Source organism: Amblyomma maculatum, chromosome 11 (genome assembly GCF_055883805.1).
Source record: "Amblyomma maculatum isolate TAMU_Amacu chromosome 11, ASM5588380v1, whole genome shotgun sequence".
In the NCBI taxonomy this organism is placed as follows: Eukaryota; Metazoa; Arthropoda; class Arachnida; order Ixodida; family Ixodidae; genus Amblyomma; species Amblyomma maculatum.
The window spans coordinates 23133561-23159806 of NC_139354.1; the positions used below are offsets into that span (position 1 = coordinate 23133561).

The 26246-nt window shown below is 44.5% G+C and overlaps 1 protein-coding gene across 4 annotated transcripts; it reads right to left on the reverse strand.

The window, feature by feature from the left end:
* Window positions 1-7: 7 nt before the first annotated feature.
* LOC146173132 (Y+L amino acid transporter 2-like) lies at window positions 8-24775 on the reverse strand. Of its 4 annotated transcripts, none has more exons than XM_084583162.1 (7): window positions 24414-24775; window positions 12957-13178; window positions 12643-12744; window positions 7357-7619; window positions 4263-4388; window positions 4060-4156; window positions 11-1282 (listed from the first exon to the last, which is right to left on the reverse strand). In XM_084583162.1, the coding sequence occupies exons 2-7, from the start codon at window positions 13031-13033 to the stop codon at window positions 481-483; spliced, it is 1467 nt and encodes a 488-aa protein (XP_084439288.1). In that variant the 5' UTR covers window positions 13034-13178; window positions 24414-24775; the 3' UTR covers window positions 11-480. The 4 variants fall into 4 exon arrangements, with proteins under 4 accessions (XP_084439290.1, XP_084439289.1, XP_084439288.1 ...); XM_084583161.1 differs by having other exon boundaries at window positions 16-1282; window positions 7357-7614; window positions 24412-24775; XM_084583164.1 differs by lacking the exon at window positions 12957-13178 and having other exon boundaries at window positions 8-1282; window positions 24412-24775.
* Window positions 24776-26246: the final 1471 nt, after the last annotated feature.

Here is a 26246-nt window from a genome sequence, read left to right on the forward strand (position 1 = left end):
ATTACTAATGAAACGCGAAGACGCGACTTATAATACAACAAAAATCAAATATTTCCTGCGAAGAACAGCTCCACGCCTTCTGACAGAAAAACGCCTGTGCTAGAAATAAGCTTCCCCCGAATAAAACAATGTCATTTTCCCAGCGCATTAGTACTTTGTATTTCATTCCTTACTGATGTTACACGTCGAAGGAAGGGAGCATACTGAACCGCCGTAACATCTTTATTAATGTGCTTCCGAGAGAAAAATAAAAACTTTTGGTTTAAAATCTTTTTCACGGAACAATTTTTCACAGATATCTTTTTCTTAATTTTAACTCTTGTCTTGTGGCACAAGATGAAGGTACCGGTAAAACAAAGACAGTGGATTTGATTGCTCAGCAAAAGAACTGCTGTCGAAACAGTCCCGCATACTCAGCCCCCTCCTTTCTTCAAGGCAACTGTAGAGAGCTTATCACATAAATATCACAGCAAGTCGGGACTAGTCCCAGTGAACGATGCGTTCTTCGTCTTTCACGAGCTTTTCAAGTTCGCTTGCGCATGGAGCAGAATTAAGACACTTCTGCAGGAACACGCAGATACGCTCACATCCACGAAGCCTAATCTTCTTCCATACAAACAAATAATAGTAAATAGCACCGGTTGCGAACGTGGCCGCCAACAAGGCGTATTGGTACGCGTACCGCCTTGCTTGCACTAGGGTCACAGCAGCTAGGGCGATGCACACCAACAGTCGGAAGACGGCGATCACCGTTGGTACTCTGTATGGTCTGGGCGAGTCCCTCATGGAACGGCGCAGCAGGAGCAAGCTGACGACGCAGGCCGCTTCCCAGACGTTGCCAAGCAGAATACTAACCTCTATTAAGAAGTGAACGGAGCCTACGAGGGTGAAGATAAGGGACAAGATGCAGCGACCAACCACGGCCGCAAGAGGCACTGAATTTTGTACATGAACGAAGGACATGAAGCGGGTCAGATGCCCTTCTCGACTAGCAGCGAAGAAGATCCTCGAAGAGGCAAGCACGTCCGCACATGTAGACCCGAACACAGTGAGTGCGATGACCAGCGGCATGACGGCGGCCATGCCGCGACCCCAGGTGGCCCGAACGAAGGTCACGGCAACCGCGTCCGTGCTTGCGATTGTCTCAGCGTCAAGCACCACAAAGAAGGCAAGGTTTGTGAGCAAGTAGGTTATTACAGTTATGATCACGCTGGCTGTGATGGCGATGGGAATATTTCTGCCAGGATTCTTGATCTCTTCAGCGACGCATGTGATGCAGTTCCTGCGTGAGTGAGGGTAGATATTGTTATGCTGATTTTATACAGATCATGGCAGTCTAGATGAAGCACATTGCACTTTTCTTCCGCAATCCAAACGCAAAACTAGATGTGTGAGTTTACACAGTGTCGCTATTTATTAATAATCACCGTGAACGAACAACTGGGCGCTAATCAAGATATATTATTTCCTCTTCCAGTTATCCGCATACATGCTATTTCATCCACCCACGCAGAAAATACGTTCATATGTAAACTTGATCGGTTTGATTCAGTTTATGGGGTTTAACGTCCCAAAGTGACTCAGGCTATAAGAGACACCGTAGTGGAGGACTCCGGAAAATTCGGCCACCTGAGGTTCTTTAACGTGCACTGACATCGCACAGCACACGGGCGCCTTACTTTTCGTCTCCATCGAAAACCGGCCGGCGAGGCCGGGATTCTATCCCGCTTCCTTGGGAACAGTAGTCGAGCGCCGTAACCACAGCGCCACCCCGGCGGGGTTCAACTTCATTGCTATATCAAGTTATTTAAGGGTATTAAAAGCACCTTTTATGTCTTCGACTGCGTGCTACGCTTTTAACCAAAGAGGCCGCTTGGGGTAAAGTTGTTAAATATTTATTTTTCGATGGTAGGTTGATTATTTTAGTTTTTGTCGCCCTTTGCTGACGTTCACATGGTGAAAAGGCGAACTTAGTGCAGACACATTTTGAATATAAGTTGGAATATTTTGTCGCCACTCAATAACCTGATGACGTTGATTTTAATGCCTTGGCGTTAATAACCTTCTTGATGGCTCGTTCGTTAGCCAAGATGGTAAAGTTCAAACTTATGTGTCAGTGTTAGAAAAAGTAGGAGAGGCTCGACTTGATTAACCCAATGGTAGTGTGCTAAGGGGTACTGGTATGGTTCAGGTCGAGGCATTTGGGTAAATCAAGGGTCCAAACAACATGAAGTCAAAAGTCGAAGGTGAGATCATTGCCAGTCATCGGTCAATTATAGGCTAAGCTAAGCCAGCCTCAACTTCAATTACATGAGCGAGAACACATGGATGTCACGTCAGGAAACAGCCGAGCTCATCAGAGAGGTGCACATGATATACAACGGTGGTCGATTGTCATTTCACCCTTCATATACCAGCGCCTTGACTTGTGACGTACCAACTACTACCTCCTGTAAGATACAGGCTCGCGATTTTTTGAAGCTGCGAACTACGAAAGAAGAAATGGAGGGTGCGTGTGAATATGTGTGTGGAGAGCCCGGCGATTGCTATGGCAATCTCCTTATGGAGGTCTTTATGGAAACTTCTAATTATGTCACGAAACAGCTCAGCCAATCAGAGTGACAGCACACAAAATTCCGACGCTTGGCTTGTCTAATCATATGAGTGTACTTCTCAGCACACAAATAGAGAGTGCTCACAACACCACAGTCTGCAGGAGAAAATTCCTTGGAGGCACTTAGATCTCTTACTTAGATGTTACCGCACATAGAGTGTGGTAAGGCGAAAGCCTTTCCTGTGACTATTTGCACTCACTTGCTTCATTTCTCTCTCTTTTCTTTTGTCCTTTTTTTTCTACTGTTTACACTTCTTTCCCTTCTGGTTATTTTCTTTACTCCCTCATTCTTTTGCACAGTTTTGACGTCCGGGGTTGTTTTGATATCTGCACGGTATATCCACGTTCCTGGATATTCTAACGTCTAATTGACTTTTTGTGTTCAATTATTTAAATATTTACTCCACAGCAACGATATTGGGCACAAAGACATTTTGTTTCATCCTCTACCTCATATAAGTAACCTTTTACTCATCATTCAGTTCATTTCTCGACAATACGATGTGACATCCTCCGCGAACGCACGAATCCTGTCCACACTCATGAGCTTACAAAGGCTTTCGCCCTAAAATCAGATTATGTCCTCGATATCAGTTCATTTTAGTGCGTTATCGCTAGGGCTTCCGCTCTCCTAAAAGCCTTTGTGTGTGCAGGTGAGAGGGATTGCATGCGTAGGTGTGTGCGTCTGCCCGCCCGGTCGTCCTCAAGAACATGTTTCAGGCAGGTGGTAGTTTAAAGGTGACGTCACCGCTCATTGATAGACTTTCATTTCTATGACGTCCCGAGAAAAAATGGTATTTAAGGCTTGGCAGTAGCTGTCAACTGCTGCTCTTTGGTGATGGTAATAAACCCAACGGCACCTTTGGAATCCTGAGTTAAGCACACTTCTCCAATAAGCAATGCAAAGATCTTTGTGTGGCTTTGTTAAAGTGGGGCTGTATGTACCTGTCACCCCTGCCGTCTTGGAAGGTATGCATAAAATGTGTCATCCTATTCTAGGGAAAACAACATTAACAGAAACCATGAAAAGTCAAGGTAATAAATCGTGCAAAACCGGAACTACCCATGACAGCTGAAAATAAAGCGCGGTTAGCCCTAAGATAAACAGATCGGTAATTTTTTATACATTTTCCAGATAACTAAACCTTCATTATCATATACGTTCAGACATTAGAAGGCTGTAATCAGTTTATATAGTTCAATCTGTTCGCAGTGTATCATTCCCGGCAATTTCAAACGTTGGTATTGTATGAATAAAGTAAACAAAGTCATTGCTGGCATTTGAATTGCGGTAATTTATTAGCCGCTCGATATTGCTCAATACCATGAGTTTCTTTCGCCAATACCAAGATTCTTTTCTCTTTGAATGCCATTAGCGGTTAATCTGTTGCGCCAAAGCGACACCTAAAGGTCTGTCGCGGCAAGAAATGAGTGAAGTGAACTACCATCCGGAGTAGCAGTAGATCGCAGAGTACGTTGCCGCTGCAAGGTCACCGGCCGAGGGTTGAGTATCGGAGGTCTGAGCATCCCAGATATGATTTCCTAATTTCCATGAGAAAAAAAAAAGAAGATAAAGGAGCACCATATTATGGCACTCTTTATTTATATAACCGCAATCTTATCATGGCAGTTCTTACACCCAACCTACCTCGAAATGCATGCACAGCGCCTGTGATAATGACTGCATACAGGAATGCGCACTTTAACCCCGAAAATATATCCTGGACCTTCGAGGACATCTTTACAGAGAAGCAGTTCATCGCCGCTGCCAAAGCTGCGAAGAGAAAGTGAAAAGGAAGGATATCAGGATCCGTTACCGCATTAAGTAGGCGGAGCAACGATTGTGCTAACAATAGAAATACAGATAATTCACAGGGCGACGTGTAAACTGAAGGCGGCAACGGGAAGCAGGAGACAAGCTTCCGTGATTATTCTTCACATCAAAGCGCCACGTGAGACCGCCAAGCTTGCGGGCATCTTGCTCTCCGTCTCAATAAAACAGACATCGCCTGCAACAGCACCAGCAGATGTTGACAGCCTATTCGCGTCATGCCAGCGGGTGGCCTTTAGCGCTTGCCGCCTTATGCCGGAACCGTCATCAACACGAGGCTCCATTCTCGCAAAGACAGGATATGTAAAGGATGCCTTCTACCTAAACAGGTTATGCACAACTGCGCTGCACTTTAGGTCAACGGTAACGCTGCATTTGTACCTCTCTCAGGCTTTCTTTTTTCGGCTAAACACATCGCACCGTCTAAAGATGTCCGATGTAAACGGATGCAAGGTATTCGATCCACGATGCTCGGCAATATTAAGGTTGACTCTATAGAGCTGCAGGTAACATTAGACTGTTGGGTAAACACATTAAGGACAAAGGACGACATAAAGCGATAATCTTTTTGGAAATAATATTATTTTCTTCTGGCCCCTCACTCAGCTGAGGTCGAGATGTAGCCCTTGGTTGGCTCATGCAGTCGCTTGAATGCTGTCCTCCATGTAAATCAATTTAGGTTGCCTCGTTTGAACGATTTCATTTGCGAGCCAATGTTGTCCAAGAGGCAACGTTTCAGACTATAATAGCAGCTTAATTGTCCATTATGGCAAAATCAACCATCTAAGCTGTCTGAGTACCTTGCTCCTCCCGTTATTCCCGACGTTTTAAGGGAATACGACCTTCGAAATGACGGATGCTTTTTTCACGTGAAGGAAATTAAAAGAAAGGTAGGACGGAAACGAATAATGCGTGAAAAAGGAAATTATCCTCAAAACTTCTATTTTCCTATGATGCGCTACCGCCAGGTAGACCACAATGCACATTTTCTGATGTTCACTCACATGCTAGCTTTTAAGCAACGTTTCATGATTTCACACCCTGCTCCAGAATGTACTTGTATTTTGTTTGGTTTGCGGGATTTAACGTCCCGAAAAACTAAGGCTACCGTAGTGGAGGGCTCCGGAAATTTGGATCTCCTGGGGTTCTTTAACGTGCACTGACATCGCACAGCACACGCGCTCTCTTGCTTTTTGCCTCAATCTAAAAGCGGCCACCGCAACCGCGATTCAATCTTGCATCCTTGGGTACAGTAGTCGAGCGCCCTAATGACGGAAAAATCACAGAGGGACGTACTTGCATTTTCATGACGAATAACTGTGATGCCGTAATGGCATTCCACTTCGATTTCCCCTTCTCTTTTGCTTACGAGTGCACCATCCTTCTTCAGGGTAAAAAAGAGAATCTCAATTTTACCCTGAAGAAGCACGGTACGCCGTCCGAAACTGTCGGTAAAATAAAATAGGATAATCGAGAAAGTTGTGTGACATCCTGACATTCTGTCTGCGTCATCACCCGCAGAAAGAGCCGAAAAGAAGTGTCAAGGAAAAAATATTCTCTTTATACCACGACATTGCTTGGAAAAAAATGCGCCTTTTTTCTTTCTGAAAAAGTAATACATAACAAAACACAACAGTCGTTTTAGAGAGAAGAACAGTTTGATGCAAGTGTCCACACTATGCTTTTATCTGCAACTCTTTCAGGCAGCCTGGAACCACGTGATAAAAGGTGGCAAGCTGCTAACTGCGCTTCCTCTCAGCTCCTATGATCACAGGGAACGCGAGAATCTGCTCCAGTGACTGCCAGCACGTGTTCCTAGTTGACAAGACGTCAATGGCGCCTAATTGCGTTCTCCTGTTGATCGGTTGCTCCTGTTTGCCTTTGTACCCGCCAGTTGTCCGCGCGGCAATATTTTATTGCCGCACATGACATTAAAAGCGTTCACCCCTGATAAATTTGGCTTTTTACACATGTGTATAAAAATTCCTTTTACGTCATTCTGCCAATATGAAAAATTATTTATTGAAATGAGAGATTGAAGGTCCCAAAAATGTACGTGTACGAAAATGCAACTTCGGAATCAACTTTCGTGACTATTTGCTTTTCTCTTCATGCATTTAATTAGGAACATCGAGTTTACCTGGGATTCACTTGTATTGCTTTGGTGGTCGAACGTATTATGCATAATTGCAGATTGTTCGCTGAATTGGGAAGACTTTTGGACTCGCACATAAATATCTCGACGAGAGAGAGAAAAATGCAACATGGGTATGACTTGTTGAGACCCATCTTCTTTTCAACGCCCTGAAGAACAAGCTCGTAAAAGATTTTTTAGTATTTCGAAAATATCAGTTCCAGGCGACAAGATCTGCATCAAAGCGCGCTCTTGCACTGGTAGTAATGACGAAAGGCACATTTATACAGAATTGAGATTACGTAAATCACTGAGGGAGATTATTTGCTCATAATAAGAACGCAGGATCAGCTTACGTTTTATGGCTTATATATTCGGATTTCGAGAACGCAAGATCAGTTTACGTTCTTTAGCTTTTATATTGGGAATGCCTAACCCTAATTTTCTAAACAGTATCTTTAAATTCTTAACTGTTGTTTGAGTTCATTCGTTACAGTCGTACTTCCGTTAAGAGTGATCATTGTTTAAAGCCAGTTCCGCATATTTTGTGCGCGCACAACCTCTTCTCTGGTACGCTGTATCTCTAGAGCCTTCAGTGAAAATACATAACTACACGCAGAATTGAGTTACAAGTAAATCAACATTACGCCCGACCGAAATGTAGCCAAATTTCAGTGTGCATTCTTCTGGTCTGCACATCAGCACTAATGTAACGTAGTCCCTGTAAGCTATACAACGAGGCGCAACGTTATTTAGAGTAGTCTGGAGACAACTTACTCAGAAAGAGCGATGCGACTAAGACGTTGACTTCGTAAGGTGGTGTGCAGTTGGGGTATGGCAGACTAAGCAGGTATGCCGAGAAGGTCAGTCCCTGTATGGAAGTGGCAGCGGGTTCCACGAAGAAACACGTCCAGGCGAAGAAGAAAGCCGGGAGGTCACCAAAGGCACCGTACGGCCGCCCGGCAGCCAAAAAGAAAGCGTAGTCACCGCCAGATGCCGGTAGCAACGCACCCAGCTCAGCTGAGCAGAGACCACCTGCACTTTTCAGGGGGTTTCCTAAGTTGCTTCTTTTGTTTGTTCTTCCCGCAAGTTATGTAGTACAGAACTACTCTTTAACACTATGTTATAAGGTGAGAGTCGAAATCGGCTGCATTATTTAGTAATGGCCTAATTTAAAGGCCTTAATCTTGAATTTTTTTCTTTTGGATTGCAGAAAATAGATTGAGATGTTTATTTGGATAGGGCAACCGCCACGGGAACAACATTGGGTTGACTGGAGAGGTAGGGCAGAGTCCTGGGCAGAGCCTGTCTTGCCCTGAACGTCGCCAGGCTGATGACTGTGGTGAGACGGTAATAATGGATCGAAGATCACTCTACAATATAACCTAACAACACTGCAGTTAACAACCAAAGCTGATGATCCACATGCTGCTTAATTACTCGTGCAGTGAGTCTGCAATGCAATTGTTGGAGATATCAGCATTATTAAGCTTCCAGTCTGGCGATTACTAATGTAATTTCTTCTAAACCCAATAGACGTAGAAATTTTTTACTGATATTAAAAGGCCTCCTTCGATATTATCATTGCAGTTGAAACTCTAAGAGTAGGTCATAAAGTTGCGTTTTCTTGCTCTCAGTATGTTTTAATGCGTCTGTTATCGGCTTATGCTTCACCGGAGCAGATATCGCCATAATCGACAATTGAGAAGACAGAGCTAAACTCTACGACCAATAAACTTTCGTGGTTCCCTTACTTGCTAGGTTCAAGGATATCGCAGAAGTCTACGATACCCTTCTTAATTCGAACTCATCAAAAGTCAAGCATGTCTATACAGAGAAACTATTATCTAAACACCCGCTTGCCATATGCAGAACATTAGTACGGCAATATCACACAGCACTCGAGTTCTCAAACAACAGCGTCCTCTAATAAGGATGGCTTGTCCTACGGTAGTTGGAAGGTAACGTCAATAAAGGGAACAGATGTTGCACACCGTGGACTAATTATACAGCGATGTGATCGAGGGAATATGTTACACAAAAGATGACCTTATAAAGATTTGAGGAGTGACCTGTCCTCAGTAAAACCCATTCGCATGAAGTGCGGCTACTATCAGCACCGCATGAATCGTAGACTAAGTAAGTTACCACTTTACAAAGATTGTCGTAAGCGGAAGACCAATTAAAAATATATAGCTGTATGTACCGGAGCAATATCAAATGTTTTAACGAGAACTTGTGCGATTCTAAAAGTTAAGCTTTCCAAAATACTGGAATAATTTTTGCTTTGCATCCCGTGCGTTCGGTTTTGTTTCTTAAACCGTTTTAATAGTTTGGTTGTATGGGGAAGTCCGAAAACTTTAACATGAACAATTGATCTATTTTAGCGGCTCGGTATGGATCTGAATGCCTTTTTTTGTTCGGCAGAATGCGTACTTTACTGCATAACTATATGCAGAGAAGAAAAGCGGGCACCATTGTCGCCTCCTTTTAGTGCTCGAAAATTTTCGTAGATGAAAATTAGGTCTCTCGGACATTGTTATCACTGCTACATCGTCTCAGGGCTCCCCAATATTTTTGGTATTGGCAAGACAATTGTGAATGCACATGGTGCAAATACCATGGTCTGTCTACCTGCCTACGTCTGCAACTTTATGGTTGCATTTTTTTTAAACTGGCCTGCACATAACATTATGGGTGAGAACAAGAGCATACAAACTGTTTCGATGATGCGCGCGCGCGCGCGCTCTTGAAGGTTATTAAACTGAAGAGAATGTGATGTCCACAAAAGGTTACTTATCATGGGCGTATATTTTAAGCTCGAAAGGCTAGTTTTATAGGGCATATTCTCGATGGTAAGAAGGGCCTATGAAATATGATAGTGTGATGCGGAAGTAATGTGGCCCGTGGGACGAGCGCCGCGAAATGTTTATTCGGTCTTGACCTTCATACACACCGCTCTTTCTACACTAGTGTCGCCATCTATTCTGCGCTGTGCTTACTAACGCGTGCAGCTGTATACTAAGACGGACGATAGGTGACGCTCTTGGGCGTAGAAGTATGGCGGCTGTAATCAACTAAGAGGGAAGCGCAGATTGGGACGTGAGAAGAGTCACATCAGAAGAGAAAGGAGTCACACGTAAAGGAAACCTTGTCTTAAGAAAAGTAATTTAACAAAACTTGTCATTGGGCGAGATGGTGCATAAGGCTTGATGGGCGGAATTTCAATTAAGAGGAAAATATAATTTCAATTCACAGGAAAATATAGGTGGTATTCACTGAGGTCGTACTACAAGATGGCGCGAGCATCATCACGCCTCGTCCGCCATGCTGGAAGTTGCCGGTGGCATCAGCGAGCATCGGCTCGCGCAGTATCAGGTTCGGTGTCAGGGGCCCATCGTACATTGCAAGTGATCCGTAAAGATTTATCAAGTTCTTAAATACTTCCGCATCCACTGTTTGATGGGGAGCCCTCTATGCGCATGGAGTACACAGCAGCGATATTTTCGTGCTCCGGAACATAACACTGCCTATTCGGTGCTGCAACAGGCATTCACCCATTCAACAACTCAACAGCAAAAGTAGCCGGCTGCCCAATGCGCGCAACATGACTTGCAGTTCATTAAATCCGTTGTTATCTGCCACTGAGGCAGAACACACCTTGAAGAGAAAGCGCATTAATTGTCCCCATTCAAAAGCTGGCATGGTCGCGAAACGTACATTTCTAGTGATTGATTGATTGATTGATTGATTGATTGATTGATTGATTGATTGATTGATTGATTGATTGATTGATTGATTGATTGATAAAACTTTATTTCCCATAGTAGGGGTCCTGAAGGACACTCGGCTAGGCGTAGAGGGCAGCTCCCACGTCGGCACAGAGAGCCCGAAGCTCTCCGCCGCCGCGCCGGCCTCCTGGACAGCCCGAAGCTGATCATGTAGTGAAAGGTAGTCGGCAAACTACCGATCGAAGCTTGCATAGGCGCTGTTCCAGCAATAGAGCTAAGCAATGCATTTGCTTAATTTGGGTGACAGAAGGTCGAGCAAGTACTGCCACGCACTCAAGGCTAAACAGCACACACAGCGAGCAGTGTCGGCAACGTAGCACTGCTTGAAATGCACATAACGCATGGAGCCTAAGCTCGCAACGACGAAATGGGCAGCGATAACTCTTGATACAGTTGTAACACGTTACTTGCAAGTCGACAGAGGTGACAGCGCTAGGTAAAAGAACAGACATGGCGCTATTTACTCACCTCTAAAAACGGCGCGCCGACCACCGATGCCCTCACGCAGGTGTGGCTCTTGGCTTTGCTCGCTTATGAAAATATTAAAACGCTTTCATAGATTTGTACGGTTTAATTTCTTCACCTGTCACAAAACTTCAGTTTCTTCACTTCCTGTTTCGGTTTTACTGGAGAGGATTGCGAATTGTTTTAGTCGTGCCCGTTCATTTTAGTACACCTAGCGGTCGCTAAAAGACTCTGAAGAATAATTCTTGTTGCGCTTTCCCTGCCTCGATTTCTGAATCCCACTGCCATTACCATATTTTGCAGTTCGGCGAAGGTCCACATAACGTCTTGTTTATTCACGTCTGAAAATTCTGGCGTACAGTATTTATTTCGAAGTAAATTAGAGCGGAAAAGTTAATCATGATAGATACAAGTATGGGTATATCACCAAGGGCTCTTTGCACTCGGCACGCTGGCGTAGCGTTTAGAGCAAGTAGTTATTCATCATTCAGTATTTAATTAATAAGACGGAGCGTCAAGATAGTTGGTGATTTGAGGATAAGATAAAGAATCGGGCCATAAAGACTACACACAAAATAGGGAAAGCATTGTACATAAATGCGCGATGGAGAAATACAACTGCACCTGCCGTTTCTATGCAAGAATACGGCATTTAATTCCTTTATATATGAGCGAAAGATACATACGCTACCTCCTGTGCAGCGCACACGGGAGCAACCTTCATGAATATGCATGGCTAGCCTAAAATTGGCGATAAAATACGTGGATGGTGTATTCAATCAATCCGCCCGCGCCCCTTCTGTACAGAAACTACCTACAGAAACAGCCTATTAATGCGTATAGAATCCCGTCGAAACAAAAAGAAAATCAGATCAGAAAAAACTCTTAATCAACCACTCTGTTGTATACAGTTTTCATTGAAAGTAAAGCCGCTTACAGCTTGCAGCTGTAAAATACCCAGTTTTATTTATAAAGCCGTATTAGCTCACGTCGCTTTTACTGGTGGTACTGCCTGAAGTATTGAGGCCTAAAATTGACTTGTATATTCAGGCAGCATATAACGAAAGGTTAGACTGTTGGTCATCAGGATGTTGAAAGAATACGGTCTCGTAAACGTCATTCGTTCTCCAGTAGGTGTTCCAGCGGACCAGCACTTGTAGTATAAGGAATCGTACGTCAGAACGGACTCCAAGTTCAAGAACCTGGGCACACATTTCCTCCTGCCTTACTGTCTTGAGTGTAATAAGTTGCTCCTAAACGCCCTGAGCACGGTAGACGTTCTGAAAAAAATCCTCCCCGCTCAAATATCATCTATTTGCTGCTCGAAGAGCTTTGGAGGCAGGGAGTGTACCTACATTCCTTTTTGTCCAAAGTAACTAAGCAACGAAGTTTGCTGCTCCCTGTTTATTGTAAAACCTTTACGGCGCGCGAAACATAATAGCAAAGGTGTTCCTTACCTTAAAAGATTTCAAAGCTTAAGGGGCCTGTATAACTTTCTTACATGTTCCAGCTACAAACTCTTGTTTCAAAGACGATGTATTCCCCTTATTATGGTTAGGCTACTTGCTAGCTTTGCGCTCGTGAAGCAAGGCTTATTTAGACTAAGTGAACACTTTACCCTGTCACTGAGGCTTGCATGCGCGGTCCACTGAGGGCAGTTCGCAGTTGACCTATATTGCTTCACGTTTTGGAACGAGAGAACAGCTTTTAGGTACTTTGTTTGATCCTTATAGTCAGTGGGAGAGCTATTGTCAACATTTATTTCGCAAGTCGGGAAAGTAACAGGAAACATAGTGTATGTATTTACCGATAAATGCGTTGACGCCACCAAGGGTCCATAATAGAAGATCGATGCTGATCGTCTTCGAATTTCGCAGAACGTTTCCAGGTGTGATAAATATGCCAGTACCTAAAAGAAGGACATTATATTCAGAATACTGTCATTCAGGAAAAAGAAATTTTGCTTTTTCCTAAATACTTTAAAAGATTACGGCGAAGCCATAAAGTAAGCATAAGCCGTGCATATTTATGCAGTGCGTCATTTCAGTAGTGACATGAGGCGATATATCAAAACAGAGATATATCCCAACAAGACGCGGCGCGCAGGACAGAATGCCTCACCTATGATCGCTCCAAGGAGGAGTGTGATGCTGCTCAGTAGTCCTACGTCCCTTTTGAGAGTTAGTTCCTGACCGCATTCGTGCGTATCGTGAAGCAACAAATTACGGCTGACGTCGTCGTCTATAGAATCCTCATCGATATCTTTGAGTACTTTATATCCGGTTCTCCTCACATGCCCTGGCTCACCGTGAGACGATGGCGGTTTGTTCCTAGAAAAAAGTGCTGCAATGAAACAATATTCGGCATAAATCAGCTTTATGTAATAAGCCTACGAGGCGTAATGTCTTTTCCTATTCACTCCAACCTGAGAAAGACGAGCGAATATGAAAAGATTGATTTCAAGACGGGTTTGATCACCTCCATGCTTCACGGACAGGAGGTGCGGGCTTTAATCCTATATCTCAGTGTACCCCTCGGTTTGTACACGGATACAGGCTGCCCCCAGCCTCGGCTACCTTGGGAAAGAAATCCCGTAAAATATATAAGGTTCCGACCCCACCCCTTTTGGACAAAAAACAAAAATCGCAGGCCATTGTTCCTTTCGATCAAGTAGATTTCGTCCCATTTAGTTACTTAAATTCGAATCAAATAGCACGAAAATTTAAATCGAACACTCTCAAATAACAACTCTTACTGTTGTTGACCACGCCGTTCTACGTGCACTCTATCGCAAAGCTCGTTATTTTCTCTCTGTTCTCATATTCTACGTATTACGCTTGGATTGACTCGCTTCATTAGGACTTGGTGGACTACCAACGAGCCATAGCGGGGTGCAGTAGCATTCCTTCTCATGTCGCAAATTATACTAGTTTTCTTCGCCCTTACAGAGCATGGAAAGCACACACGTACTGCTGCTTAATAGATTTCTGTATAAGCAACCATTCTGTTCTGCATAAAATAAGGCTACATGGTATCACAAGAAGTTGATGTCCTGCCAGCAGCATCACATTAAGTAAGACAGGGATAGGTGCCTGCTGCTGATTCAGGTGTGAGTTCACAAAGCCGTAGTATTCTGAAGCGGTTCGAAATGGCACGACCCACAAAACGAAATCATGGACTAAGACAACAAGCACATGTTTAAGTTTAAATCGTCGACTTACAATTGATAGCTCACAGCGCCTCATACTCAACCTCAGGCGCAAATAGGGGCAATCATTTACCAACATTTTAGGTTAAATACTTTCCGTCCTAAAACATCACCTAAATATATTATGCTCTCAGTCCAAATTTCAGGTTTAAACTCGGCAATGCACAACGGGAAGGAAAGTACAAAAGTACTATAATATGAGACGTACTCTTAGTCAATAAAACTAATATGATAATTATTGTTTGCTGTAGTGTGCCTAAATGTGTTTCACCACCTGTGAAAATTACTCGATTCCGGATGCTTTTTTTAAGTCGCCACCACGAAGTGCGCCCTACTAAAGTGGCCGCATTCAGAACTCCTCAACGTCAACAAGCATTGGTGCGCTAAATCACCCCGCAGTTAATCAATCATCTCTATTTTTCAGCAATTTAAGCTAGCTATGAGCAGCATTCACGCGCCTGGCATTCTGCATCACTCGCTAAAGCGCTTGTGCAAGCACTTGGTGTCGGTCGCCCAGCGATGCTCTTCACCCTGCCCACAATACATCGTACAGTACTGAACATCCGTTTATTAATAAGCGTTAATTCCAGTCCTTTTTTACTGGAACATACAGAAAATATAGAAACATTGTAATAATTGGAATTTCAATTTAGTTCTTACCTCACAGTCATGACAAGGTTTTAGCATGAGAGAGAGAGAGAAAGGAGGAAATAAAGAACAAAAGAAAGAAAGAAGGAAAAAAAGAAAGAGTACAGGGTCGTCACATGCACCCCCTAATACCCGGATTCAAACCAGACCGCCTGCGGCTACGTTTCGATGGAAGCGACATGAAAAGACGTCCGTGTACTGTGCGATGGCAGTGCACATTGAATATGCCCAGGTGGCCGAAATTACTCCGCTGCCCTGCTCTCTTTCTCTTTCTCCGCTTTCATTCTCACCTTTCTCTCTTCCCTTACGGTGGGGTGCATGTGTTCACGAAGAAAGTGTGACAGGTAAGGCGCGTTTCCTTAAATTAACTTAAAAGGCGGATCCTGAAGGGTGGCAGTTCCTGGCCCTACGCGGCTGGGACGGTAGATCAACGCCGCTTGCGGCGGGGGCTAGCCAGCCACCGAATTGTATCTGTTGTAGGCCTTCATTGCACCCGCCACTGCTTCGGTGGTGGACGCCGGCTGTTGTTGCGGCGCGCATCTTTCTTTCGCTCTTCTTCCTTTCTTCTCTATTTTCTCTTCCGTCCACACGAGGCAGCGGAGGTGGCTCAGCTACAGAGCCAGTAGCAGAGAGAGAGAAGAAACCTTTATTTAGCCGAATAGTTATATAGGGCCGAGTTATATTGCCCTACTAGATGGCCAGCAGGTCAAGCCTGTTAGCGACCTCGTAGGCGCGCTTGAGGATCCGGTCTTGTATGCACGGGTCCGAGCTGCGCAGCAGGGTCTCCCAGTCATCTGGATGCAGGATTCCTCCTAATTCTGGAGGTGGGGGGTCCTCTTTGCATCCCCAGAGTATATGGTTGAGGGTAGCTCTTTCATCGCACAGTGTGCAGTCAGGAGAAAATTGGCTGGGTTTGGAAAGGAGTTTGTTTGGAGTCTCCTCCAGGTAATTTCGTGTTCTTTGCTTAGACGCTTGTGCGGGGGCGGAAACTTCCTTCGTTCAAGGCGGAAGTGGTGGGTCAAATCATGAAGTGATATAAGATTATCCTTGGCTGTCCCAGGAGCGGAGGTGGTCACCGCCCGGCCGACTAAACCTCGGGCTGTCTGGTGAGCCGCCTCGTTTCCAGGGTTGCCAGAATGTGCCGGTACCCAAATCAATTCAATGTCTCTATCTGGGAAGGGAATCTTATTAAGAATATTTAGAGTAAATTGTGCAATTCTACCTCGGGCGAAATTGTGTATGGCGGTCTTGGAGTCGCTGATGATAATATCTGCCTCTGAACTTGTAATGGCTAAAGCGATGGCTGCCTCCTCGGCCATTTCGGATGTGCGTACACGGAGGGAGGCCGAGAAGGCTGTGGCGTGTGTTCCCGTAACCCCTGCCACTGCAAATGCTCTTTTTGGAACTGCATACTCAGCCGCATCAACGTAGATAACACCCGGTTGGTGCTTATGAGTCTTATGAAGAGCCAGGGCCCTGGCCATCCTCCTACCCTCGTGGTGTATAGGATGCATGTTTTTGGGCAGAGGCTTCATGGTGAGCCGCTTCCTGATTGGTGTGGGTAGATCTCTCGGTTCATCTATTTCTGACTGTGAATTTGCGTCCAGTGCGCCGAGGATGCTTCTGCCTGTTTTAGTTTTTGTCAGCCGCGCAATCTGTGTGGTGATGTGGGCCGCGCAAAGTTCCTCGAGTGTGTTGTGAATGCCGAGTTGAAGAAATTTTTCTGTAGATGTGTAATGAGGAAGCCCTAGTGCCGCTTTGAATGCTTGTCTGGTGAGGCACTCCAGCTTGGTCTTCTCTGCGGCATAGAGCTGTAGGTAGGGCACTGAGTAGGTGAAGCGACTGAGAACAAATGCCTGCACTAATCTGCACAGGTCTTTCTCTCTCATGCCCCTTCTCCTGTTGGCAATTCGTTTAATCAGACGGATTGTCTGATGGGTAGTGGCAGAAAGCCTGTTAATTGTCTCCGCATTCTTGCCATTACTCTGGATTAAGAGGCCCAACACCCTCAGTGTCTGGACTTCTGGTATGGGTTGTCCGTTAACCTTAACAGTAATGGGAATAGAATCTTGATGACCTCTCCCTTTACCTCGAATGATGAGGAGTTAAGATTTGAGCTGTGAGCAAGTGAGTCCTGCTTCTGCGGCGTAATTTTCTACCTGGTCAACTGCCAATTGCAGAGTTTCCTCGATTTCGCCATCGTTACCTTTATTGGTCCAGAGGGTGATATCATCAGCATAGAAGGTGTGGTGCAAATTTGGAATTTCGGCTAGCATACCCGGGAGGCGGATGAGTGCCAAATTGAAGAGAAATGGGGAAAGGACCGAGCCTTGCGGTGTACCTTGTGTTCCTAACGTTATTGGGGCGGATGTTATGTTTCCTAGTGTTATGAGGCTGTACGTTTAAACAAAAATGATTTGATATAATTGTATGTTCTGATGCCTGGATTAATACTACTTAGATTTTCAAGGATGATTCTGTGTGAGACGTTGTCAAAGGCCTTGTTTAAGTCAAGGCCCAGGACGGCTCTGGTATGTTTGTTTCTGTCCCTGTCGATTATATCCCTTTTGAGACGAATCATAACAGTTTGGGTAGATAAGTTTGCCCTGAAACCAATCATTGTGTCCGGGAGGAGACCGTTGTCCTCAACGTAGTTCTGGAGCCTAGTAAGGATAATGTGCTCAAATAGTTTTCCCAGGCAAGAGGTCAGGGAGATGGGCCTCAAATGTTCTAGCGCTAGCTTTTTGCCATGTTTAGGTATGAAAGTAATATTGGCATGCTTCCAGCATTGTGGGAGGGTGCCTGATTGCCAATGATGGTTAAGGAATTCCGTTAGGGCGAGGATCGACTTAGGGTCCAGATTTCGGAGAACTTTATTGGTTATTCCGTCCGTTCCAGGTGCTGCGCCTGTGCGCAGTTGACCCAGCGCTTGCCAGACTTCCGCATCCTCGATGTCCCTGTCGAGGTACGCATTATCCAACCCAATGTAGTCTGGCAGCGGTCCATTGTCTGTGGTGTTTACATATCGTTGTTGGAGTTCATTAATGAGTGCGTCCTGTGTACCCGGATACTAGTGTACAAGTCGAACCAATTGGTCTTTTTGAGTCGATTTAAGGTTACTGGGGTCTAGAAGATGCTTAAGTAGGAGCCACGTCTTTTTGGTGCCTAGCTGTCCATTCATGCTATCGCAAATTTGGCCCCACTGTTGCTTTTCTAATTCAAGAGAGTACTGCTCAATCTCCCTTTCTAAGTGAGCAATTTTTACACGTAGTGTCCTGTTGTTGCGCTGTGTTTTCCAGCGTCTAAGAAGGCTAGCATGCGCTTCCCACATGTGGAGTAATTTATTGTCCATGGTATGTTGCTCTGCAGACGCAGGTGCCAATGGAGTGGCATGTTCTACATCTAAGGTAAGATCAGAGATCCATTTCTCCAGGTTAGAGATATCGGTTGGAGCGATTTGCTCCCGAATTTTGCGAATTTTTGTCCCAATCCGTAATTTTGATGGTCGTTTTGGGGGCTTGTTGGCTTGGATTTGGAAAGCGGTTGAGATAATATAATGATCACTGACAAGTGGGACACCCGTGTTTCACTACCGAATATCGCCAATGTTTTTAGACAGCGTGAGATCTGGAGATGTATCGATACTGACGATATTACCTATTCTTGTGGCAATTTGCGCGTCTTTGAGAAAAGAGAGGCCAAGATTTTGTGCTGCAATCCAAATTTTGGTTCCTTTGGTACTGCATTTTCTGTATCCCCATGCGGTATGTTGGGCGTTAAAGTCACCGACGATTAGAAGTTGAGCTCTCCCTGCTGCTCTAACGACCTTCTGAAGGAGACCTGGGATCTCGGTGCCTTTGTCTTTGGGCGAGCTGTATACATTGAGGACAAAGCAGCTTATGTTTTCCTTACCCTGCGGAAGGATTTAGATGAGTGTATGAGGTACTGTTGTTCCGTCTATGTTGTGTTGTATCGCTACTACATTTCTCTGAATGAGAGTTGCAGTGGCAGGGAGTCGCCCTCTGCGTTCATCAATCTGAGATTGGAAAACCTTATAGCCTGGTAATTTTACGATTGCGTTTGTTTCTTGTAGGGCAATAACGTCTGGAGGTTTTTGGAGGGCTTGAATATGGAACTGCAAGTTGCCTTTTTTGTTTCGATACACCCTGCAGTTTCACTGCCATACCCCAATTTCCCGGCTTCGCGGAGCCATTTTGGTTAATGGTTGGCAATAATAGGGGGGGGGGGGGAGGGTTGAATAACTTGTGCCGGGGGCGGGATGTGGAGGGGTAGAATGGATTCTAATCGTTTCATGATTTGCAAATGGAAGTTTCGAAACATGATTTCAACTTTATCTTCAGGCCCGTACATTTTCTTTTCCTTCTTCCTACAGCCACAACAACAACAACTTAAAAAGCATCTCTCAGTACGGGTCCGAGTGTTACGTGCCGACAAACGAGCTTTGTGCGTGGACTCCAGCGTTTGAGGGCTTGCATCAGCATGGGAGTGGCGGCCGTGGCGGCGCTGTATAGGTGCAATGTGAAGGGGCTCCAATAATACTTAAGGTCGTGTCTCCGCTTTCGCATTATTAAGCCTACGCAACCCTAAGTGTTTCCATGGAATTGTTTTTTGAATATGTAATAAGAGCACGAACCCCTGCCACACACAGACTGAGGCATTGTTTAATGTTTTTCATCTTAAGCACCGCAGTGCGTAGCTAGCGACATAGGACCTAGAGTATGGTCATGCTCACAACAATAGAAAACGAGACAACAAACTCTACGCAGGCGCGATATAGGTACAGTGGAAAGGTGATCCTGTATATGGGGCTGCGACCACAATTCCATGCCATGGGCCGGACCAGACGCCACATTTTAAGGCGAAAACCTTTATAGGCTCATTGGTGTGCGCAGAAAGTGCGCCTATCCGCGAGTTTATCACATCCCTGTCGAAGAATGACGTGATTTATTAGTAAACACGAATGACTGTATGAGGTATAGGGTGGAAAAGATGTCTATACGTGCAAAATTTTGTTGATGTGGAGTAATTACATTTATTAGAGCCAAAAAAGTCATTTCGACGTCCAAATAGCCATGGGCATTAGTACAGTGTACAGACGTTAAAAAAGCCACGGACGTCGAAATTGTGCAAGATACGTCAAAATTGTGCAAGAAACTTGCAAAAAAGTTGCAAAGCTTTAATGTCAGGGCTCGTCATTTCGTTACAGTTAAACTAGAAAATAATCAGTGAATGAAAGAGAAAAAAAAACATTTAAAAACAGTAAAAGAAACAAAAACAACCAAAAGAGAAAAAGTATAATGAGTAAAAAGAAAAAAGAGGGGAGAAAAGGAGCAAAGAAAAAGGAAAAAAAAAAGTAAAAAATCTGCGAAAAAGCGACAATTGAGTACAAAGAGCCGCAGGAAAGGCTCTCACCTTACCGCACTTAAGAGAGACCTTAGTGCCTCCAACCAATTTGTTTCCTCATTTCATTCCCCAACTATCCATTACAGGTCGAGAGCAGACAACGTACAATGAGATCGCCAAAATATTTGCGATTAATAGCTTCCTGTACGAAACATATCGGATATGCGACACAAGCAACGTCGCAGCTTGTGTCGAATTCGAGCCATTGAAAGACTTCGAAGATTTTTTGAAATCGCTCATTTTTTTTTTCTTTGGCGCGAGATAGCCAGATTTTGTTCAGCCACAGTGCCAAAGGTAACGGCGTTTTAGAAATTTTATAAAGTGATATGGCTATAGATGATAACAGGCTACCAATCTATGCTTACACCTAAATGTCGAATGGTAATGCTTAAAGAGTCAATTATCGAAATTTATTAAACCAACCCTGTGTTTAACTTTATTCCCCACGTTTGACACCTTATAACACCAACTTACGGGGCCCCAGGAGGCGTTCTCGTGTCTACAAAAGCCTATCTTTAAAAATGGGAGGTCGGCTTTGCTCGAAACACTGATACGCGCCGCCTTGCATCGCATTAACGTTCTACGCCAAGTAAGCGCTTTGTGTGCACGTCGTTTTGGAGTCAGCATCCCGTTGGCCGTTTTCGGCATCAAGCGTGTTTTCTCCCGAGCTCGGTAATGCGTGGCAGGGTTTTCCCACGGCGGATGAATAGAACTTGCAAGCTTACCTCTATTATGTCTGGATTGCCAGACTGAATGAAATATTCCCCTTGGTATTGTAATTTCGTATTGCACTTAATTGCACTGAGGTGCCGTATAGGTCTATATGTGTCCTTCGAGGTTATTACTCTGTGTCTGCTGCTGTATTTACGCAGATGCTGCTTCATTGCGTGGCGCGAGCCCAGACGCGTACGGGTTTGGCGAACTGCGTGCTAGTTGTACAGAGGCCATTGACAGTCTGGCTGCGACTGTCGCCATCAGACATTGCCCGTGTGTGTAAGGTAAGCACGTGTATCTTTTCAAGTTTCACTGCGTATACGGGCGGAAACAAAATCCAACGCCGACGAAGCACGCACGGAGAGTATGCGCATGGAATATCGGCCCTGATTAAAATTATCATGGTATATTGCGATATCACCGCGCAGCACAAAATGTGCTTCTGGTTTGTTTACGAATGTCAGCGTAGAGGGGCCTCTTCACGTGTCACACCGTAAGCTTATCCGTTTGATCCTCGGTTAATTCTGTTGGGTGAAACAGACACCACGCCACTGGCGAAAACCGTCATCTGTCCATCTCTGTCGGTTTCATTCGCTTTGTATTGTCGCTGCTGTATTGTCCCTACCAAATCACAGCTGGTATATATAACTTGCAGTGACATCGTAGTACGTTTGAGCTCCCTTAGGTTTTGCACCCCCCCCCCCCCCCTCCTCAAATGTGGCTGCCGCGGAAGAGATACGATCCTACAACATTGATTTGACAGCCCATCGTGATAGGCACTTGCCTGAAAAGGCAGGGCTTAAAAAAATAAAAGATTGACATTCGTACGTGCAGGAGCGAGGAAGATAAGGATGGCATTTCGTTTTTCGATGTGTTTCACAGGGGCTCGCAAATAATGTAATCGTTTCTAGCAGTAGGGTAAGGAAGCAAATGACGTGTCACTCAAAAATGAAAGTGTTCTCAACTGAAATATTGTACCAGCTATGTACCAAATATGTACTAAGAAAGTACCAACTAGCCGAAACAAGCTCGCGACGATATTTGTGTTCACTGTGAATAAACACATAAACATTTAACGATGCGTGTTTTTCAAAACTACAGAAATTCGACGAAGATTCACGTCACTCGTTGAGGACTACGCCGTGCGACTTGAGATCTTTGTTACGAAACTTCGTTTGTGAAGCTGTGTTTGTACTGCAGCTGCGAGAACAGAAATGACAAAGAGGCTCTGCCTGTTCTAACGAAGCACTTTCGCCTACGCACGCAGTTATAGAAAACAGCAGACAGCCACTTGTTCGCATTCATATTGCGGGCGTCGCCGTACAGAAGTCTCATTGATACGGGCGCCATTCATGTTGTCCTTTACTCATTCCATCCTCAACCACGCTTTCCAATCTTTTGAGGTATGGCACACTTTAAGAATCTCGAGACTTCACATGACTGCAAATGGCAGTTTTTCTTCTTTTTTTTTTCAAATTCAAATGCAGTTTATTATCCGTCAGAAAACAAATAAACGGAGGAGGTTCGAGCAAAAAGTGAAACATCTTCACTTGATTGCGCTCAAGCCCCCTTTTTCATGGCATACATTGACGGCACACAGGTGGACATTATATAAAACATACTCATGCTTTTCACGAAACAAAGCAAACAAAATGTACAAAGTTAAACATTATAGAATGGTCTTGCAAAGCTCTCTTGTGGAACTTACATGTGCAGCAAGAACAAAGCAAAACAAATTAACTGTAGTAATTTACAAACAGAATGGAAATTGCATACAGGTACAGTCTGTGTCAAAAGTTTAAAGCCCAGGGGATCTGCTTCTGAGCCATGTAGTGGCGTTAATTTAGAACTAGTGGAGTTCCTTTCCATTGGAGAGGGTAGGACAAAAACCCTTCTTACCACCAAGAAATTGAGAACATTGGAAATGCATTACAGGCCGCACGCCATGGCCAAGAAGCAAATACCCTGAGCTTTACATTTTTGACACAGACTGTACATAGTCATAAAGGCAAACGGTTTTACACAGAAGTGCATGTTATTATTTCAGTAGCTATATTTAGTACGAGTTGGCTGATGCTTGCTCAGACAGGAAATACCTATTTCTTGAAATACTAATGTGGCTAATGTCAATTCCGTTACGTTCGAGACTGTTTAATAGTGTTGGTAATGAACGACGTAGCATTTGTTGGTAATAATTTGTCCGTGAATAAGGAACTTTCCAAGGTTCTGAAAAGCGTGTGTCCCGTACATGTGTTGATCGAGTTAACTGGGCCCTATATTTTAATTCTTGCTGGCGGTTACGATGCTGTTGTTTATATCTTTTTGAAAATGTATTTAGGTATTGATTATGTACACTTCTTACATTAGGCCGAAGTAAATATTCACCTGTGTAGGCTTGCGAGTCGACCCCTACGATATGCCGAATAGATTTATTTTTGAGCACGTGCAAACGATTTCGATTTGTGACGGCTGTTCTCCCCCAAACGAGAAAGCACTAACTTATATGTGAAAAAATTAAGGCATTGTATATGTGCAGTTTAATAGCTTGTGGCAGGAAAGAATAAAACCTCGCTAGTATTTTATTTAATTTATATATTTTGGTTATAGCATAATTAACGTGAGTGTCTGATAGCATATTTTTGTGTAGATATACGCCAAGTGTTTTAACTGAATCAACAAATTCTATTGGTTCGGATCCTAATGAGATATTTAACAAGTGTGGTGTTTTTGATTGCCTGGGAGTAAATATGACTGCCTTTGTTTTTTTCGTATTAAATTTCAGGAAGTTCGCTTTACTCCATTGATAGAGGTCTTGAATGATCGTGTTAATATCACCTGGCATTACACCGCGTTCGGTCTCTCGGACCCCAACTATTGAATGTTTCCCACAAGGAACAACGCTTTTAATAAACCCCATGATCCATTAGCCTCTGCATTATCGATTTGGGGATTGGTGGGAAATGGCACATAAATATGTTAGGAACGAAAGTATATGCTGCGGAATATGCGTCCTGCAGTGTGTTTCCGATCAAGCCCTGAAATGATATTTTTTTCACATCGCCTTTTTTTTTTTAAGGATGCATGGCTTAGGTCCGTCGCAGCGACCGCTGTTTAATTATAAGCGACTAACTGCATGGAGTGGCTAGTTTTTCAGTTTGGAAACGCAACGCCAGAGGTAATTCGCAGCTTGGCGTCGATCAACTCATACCAATGCAAAGTGATTTTCAGCAACGAAATATTTGAAGCGGAATTCTACGAGGATTGAGACGTTGGAGGAAATATTGCGTAGCTCTTAAGTTGCGCCCCCCATTGACAACTCCTGCCAACTCTACCATGTGATGTCGTCTAATTGGTTCACACAACCAGCCGACCAATCAGCGTCGGACCATGTCGTTAAATGTCACGTGTCAGAGGCATATTCGTGTTCTCCGCTAACAACACCAACACCGACAACGCCGGAGTTTTTGAACAACGGCGTCCTTAACTGTTTCGCGCTCAAAAGTTTAAAAACGAGGACCCACAGCACTGTAACAGGGGAACATAGAGCGGGAGAGAATGCTAAGTGGTGAAATAGTGACTCACACATTTTGGGTAGGGCCAGGCACAAGCGTACACCTCAGAATCGGGGCGCCTTCTTGACTAAGCTCGATTCCGGGTCACACATTCATACATCTCGGGCATTCTTCGCGAGCTCTTTTTTCAAGGCAGTTACGCACGCCAGCCTTTCGTAAACAAATCTGCCCCGGCGACGCCATGTTTCTATTCCGCCGCCGATATAGCCATCGATAAAAACAAAACAACGACCATCGGTCGGGCGTTAAGGCCGGAAAGCAGTCGCTACGTGGCCGTACATGTGTCCGCTGCGGCTGTCGCCTATTCCGCTGCTTGAGGAGGCATTGGCGCTGCGAGAGGCTGACACGTTCATGTGCGCGCGCAAAGCGCAGCAGCTGCGTCTGCGACGGATCTGGCTGCGACATCCCTGTTTGATGTTTCTGTTTTATTTTTATTTTTGTATGTGTGTGTCTAGCTCGTCGTGCCGGTGAGCGCTTTCCGGCTCGGTGCAGCGTACGCAGACACTCCAGGGTTATCTCGGGATTGTTGCCGGCGTCACAAGCAACGTGTCTCGAGTAGGTCGATGCTGCGACTATGTTTTGGCGCGAAGATTCCGCGCGCTCGCCGGTCTCCGCCAGGCGTGTTTGCGGAGCTTGACCATGAACTACAGGGTCTTTCACACTTCGATGAAATGCGGGAGCACGTGGTCGTCGCGCTTGGTGAAACGCTGCCTCTGGCATGTCGGGGATATATTGATGACAAAGGCGCGTGCGGAATAGGCACGGCCGGCTGTGTTTTCCGCGCATGCGCCTGGTGCATCCCATTCTCGCCGAATCTGGGCAGCAGCAGTTTTATTTGGGCGATGGTCACACACTCCCTGTTTCTCACTAAATGTGAAACAGCCTGTGCCCATCCAAGAACGGAATCCGATGCGCACATATTGCTTTGAAGTGGAATTTCTTTTGTAATAATCTTGGCCGATCGCGGACGAGACTTTTTTTCACAAGCGTAATTGCGATATGGCTGTGAAAGCAATAGTCAGTTTTATTGACAGGGATATTCTAGGCTGCCGGAGAGCTTCAAAATGTCTAATTATTTCCTTGCATTGGCACAAGAGCGCAGAGAAGAATGGAGAATAAAAAAAAATTCTGTATTCCGCTTTGACAAACATTTCGCAGTTGAAAACATCCTGGCGTGGGAACCAAATGTGGAGTTGCCTCCGAATTTCATATATGGAATTTCCATAACCACACTGTGCTGAGACCTCCTATGCCAGCAGCTTTCTGGCCTACTTAACTGTGACAGCGACCAGCCCGGATAGGCTGTGCTCACCGGTGCGACATCCGCACAACCATGGACCTTTCTTTAATTAACTAGAATAAATGAACGCATTAGCAACTGAGAAAATGCTGGTGAGCAATATTTTTCTAATTTAATCCGATACTAACACGCTGAGCAGTTTCTACGATCACCAAGACTGGTTGCGAGTATTTTGATCTCGAAGACGATTTCATGTAAACTTTAAACTGAACATGACAGAGGGTGCAAGTATAACCAACTATCTACGATACCGTATGCATCGATTCCTAACCTCAGGTTTATTTTTTCTTCTCCTTTGTAGAGCACTTTATCTATCACCAAACACCTCTTTAATTTTAGGCGAATTCTTAACTTTCACCTTGCAGGTACGATGCAAAACGTTAACTTGCCTCTTGAGCACGGCAACGCGCTTGTTAACCCATTGGTCCATAAGAAAAAAAAAACAATTTTGTAACTTCCATAACTGCAGTCTGTGTGATATACGTAAATCTGTTAAACATGTATTGGTAAAAGAGCACGAACGACGTTTTCTTTCATAATGTTCT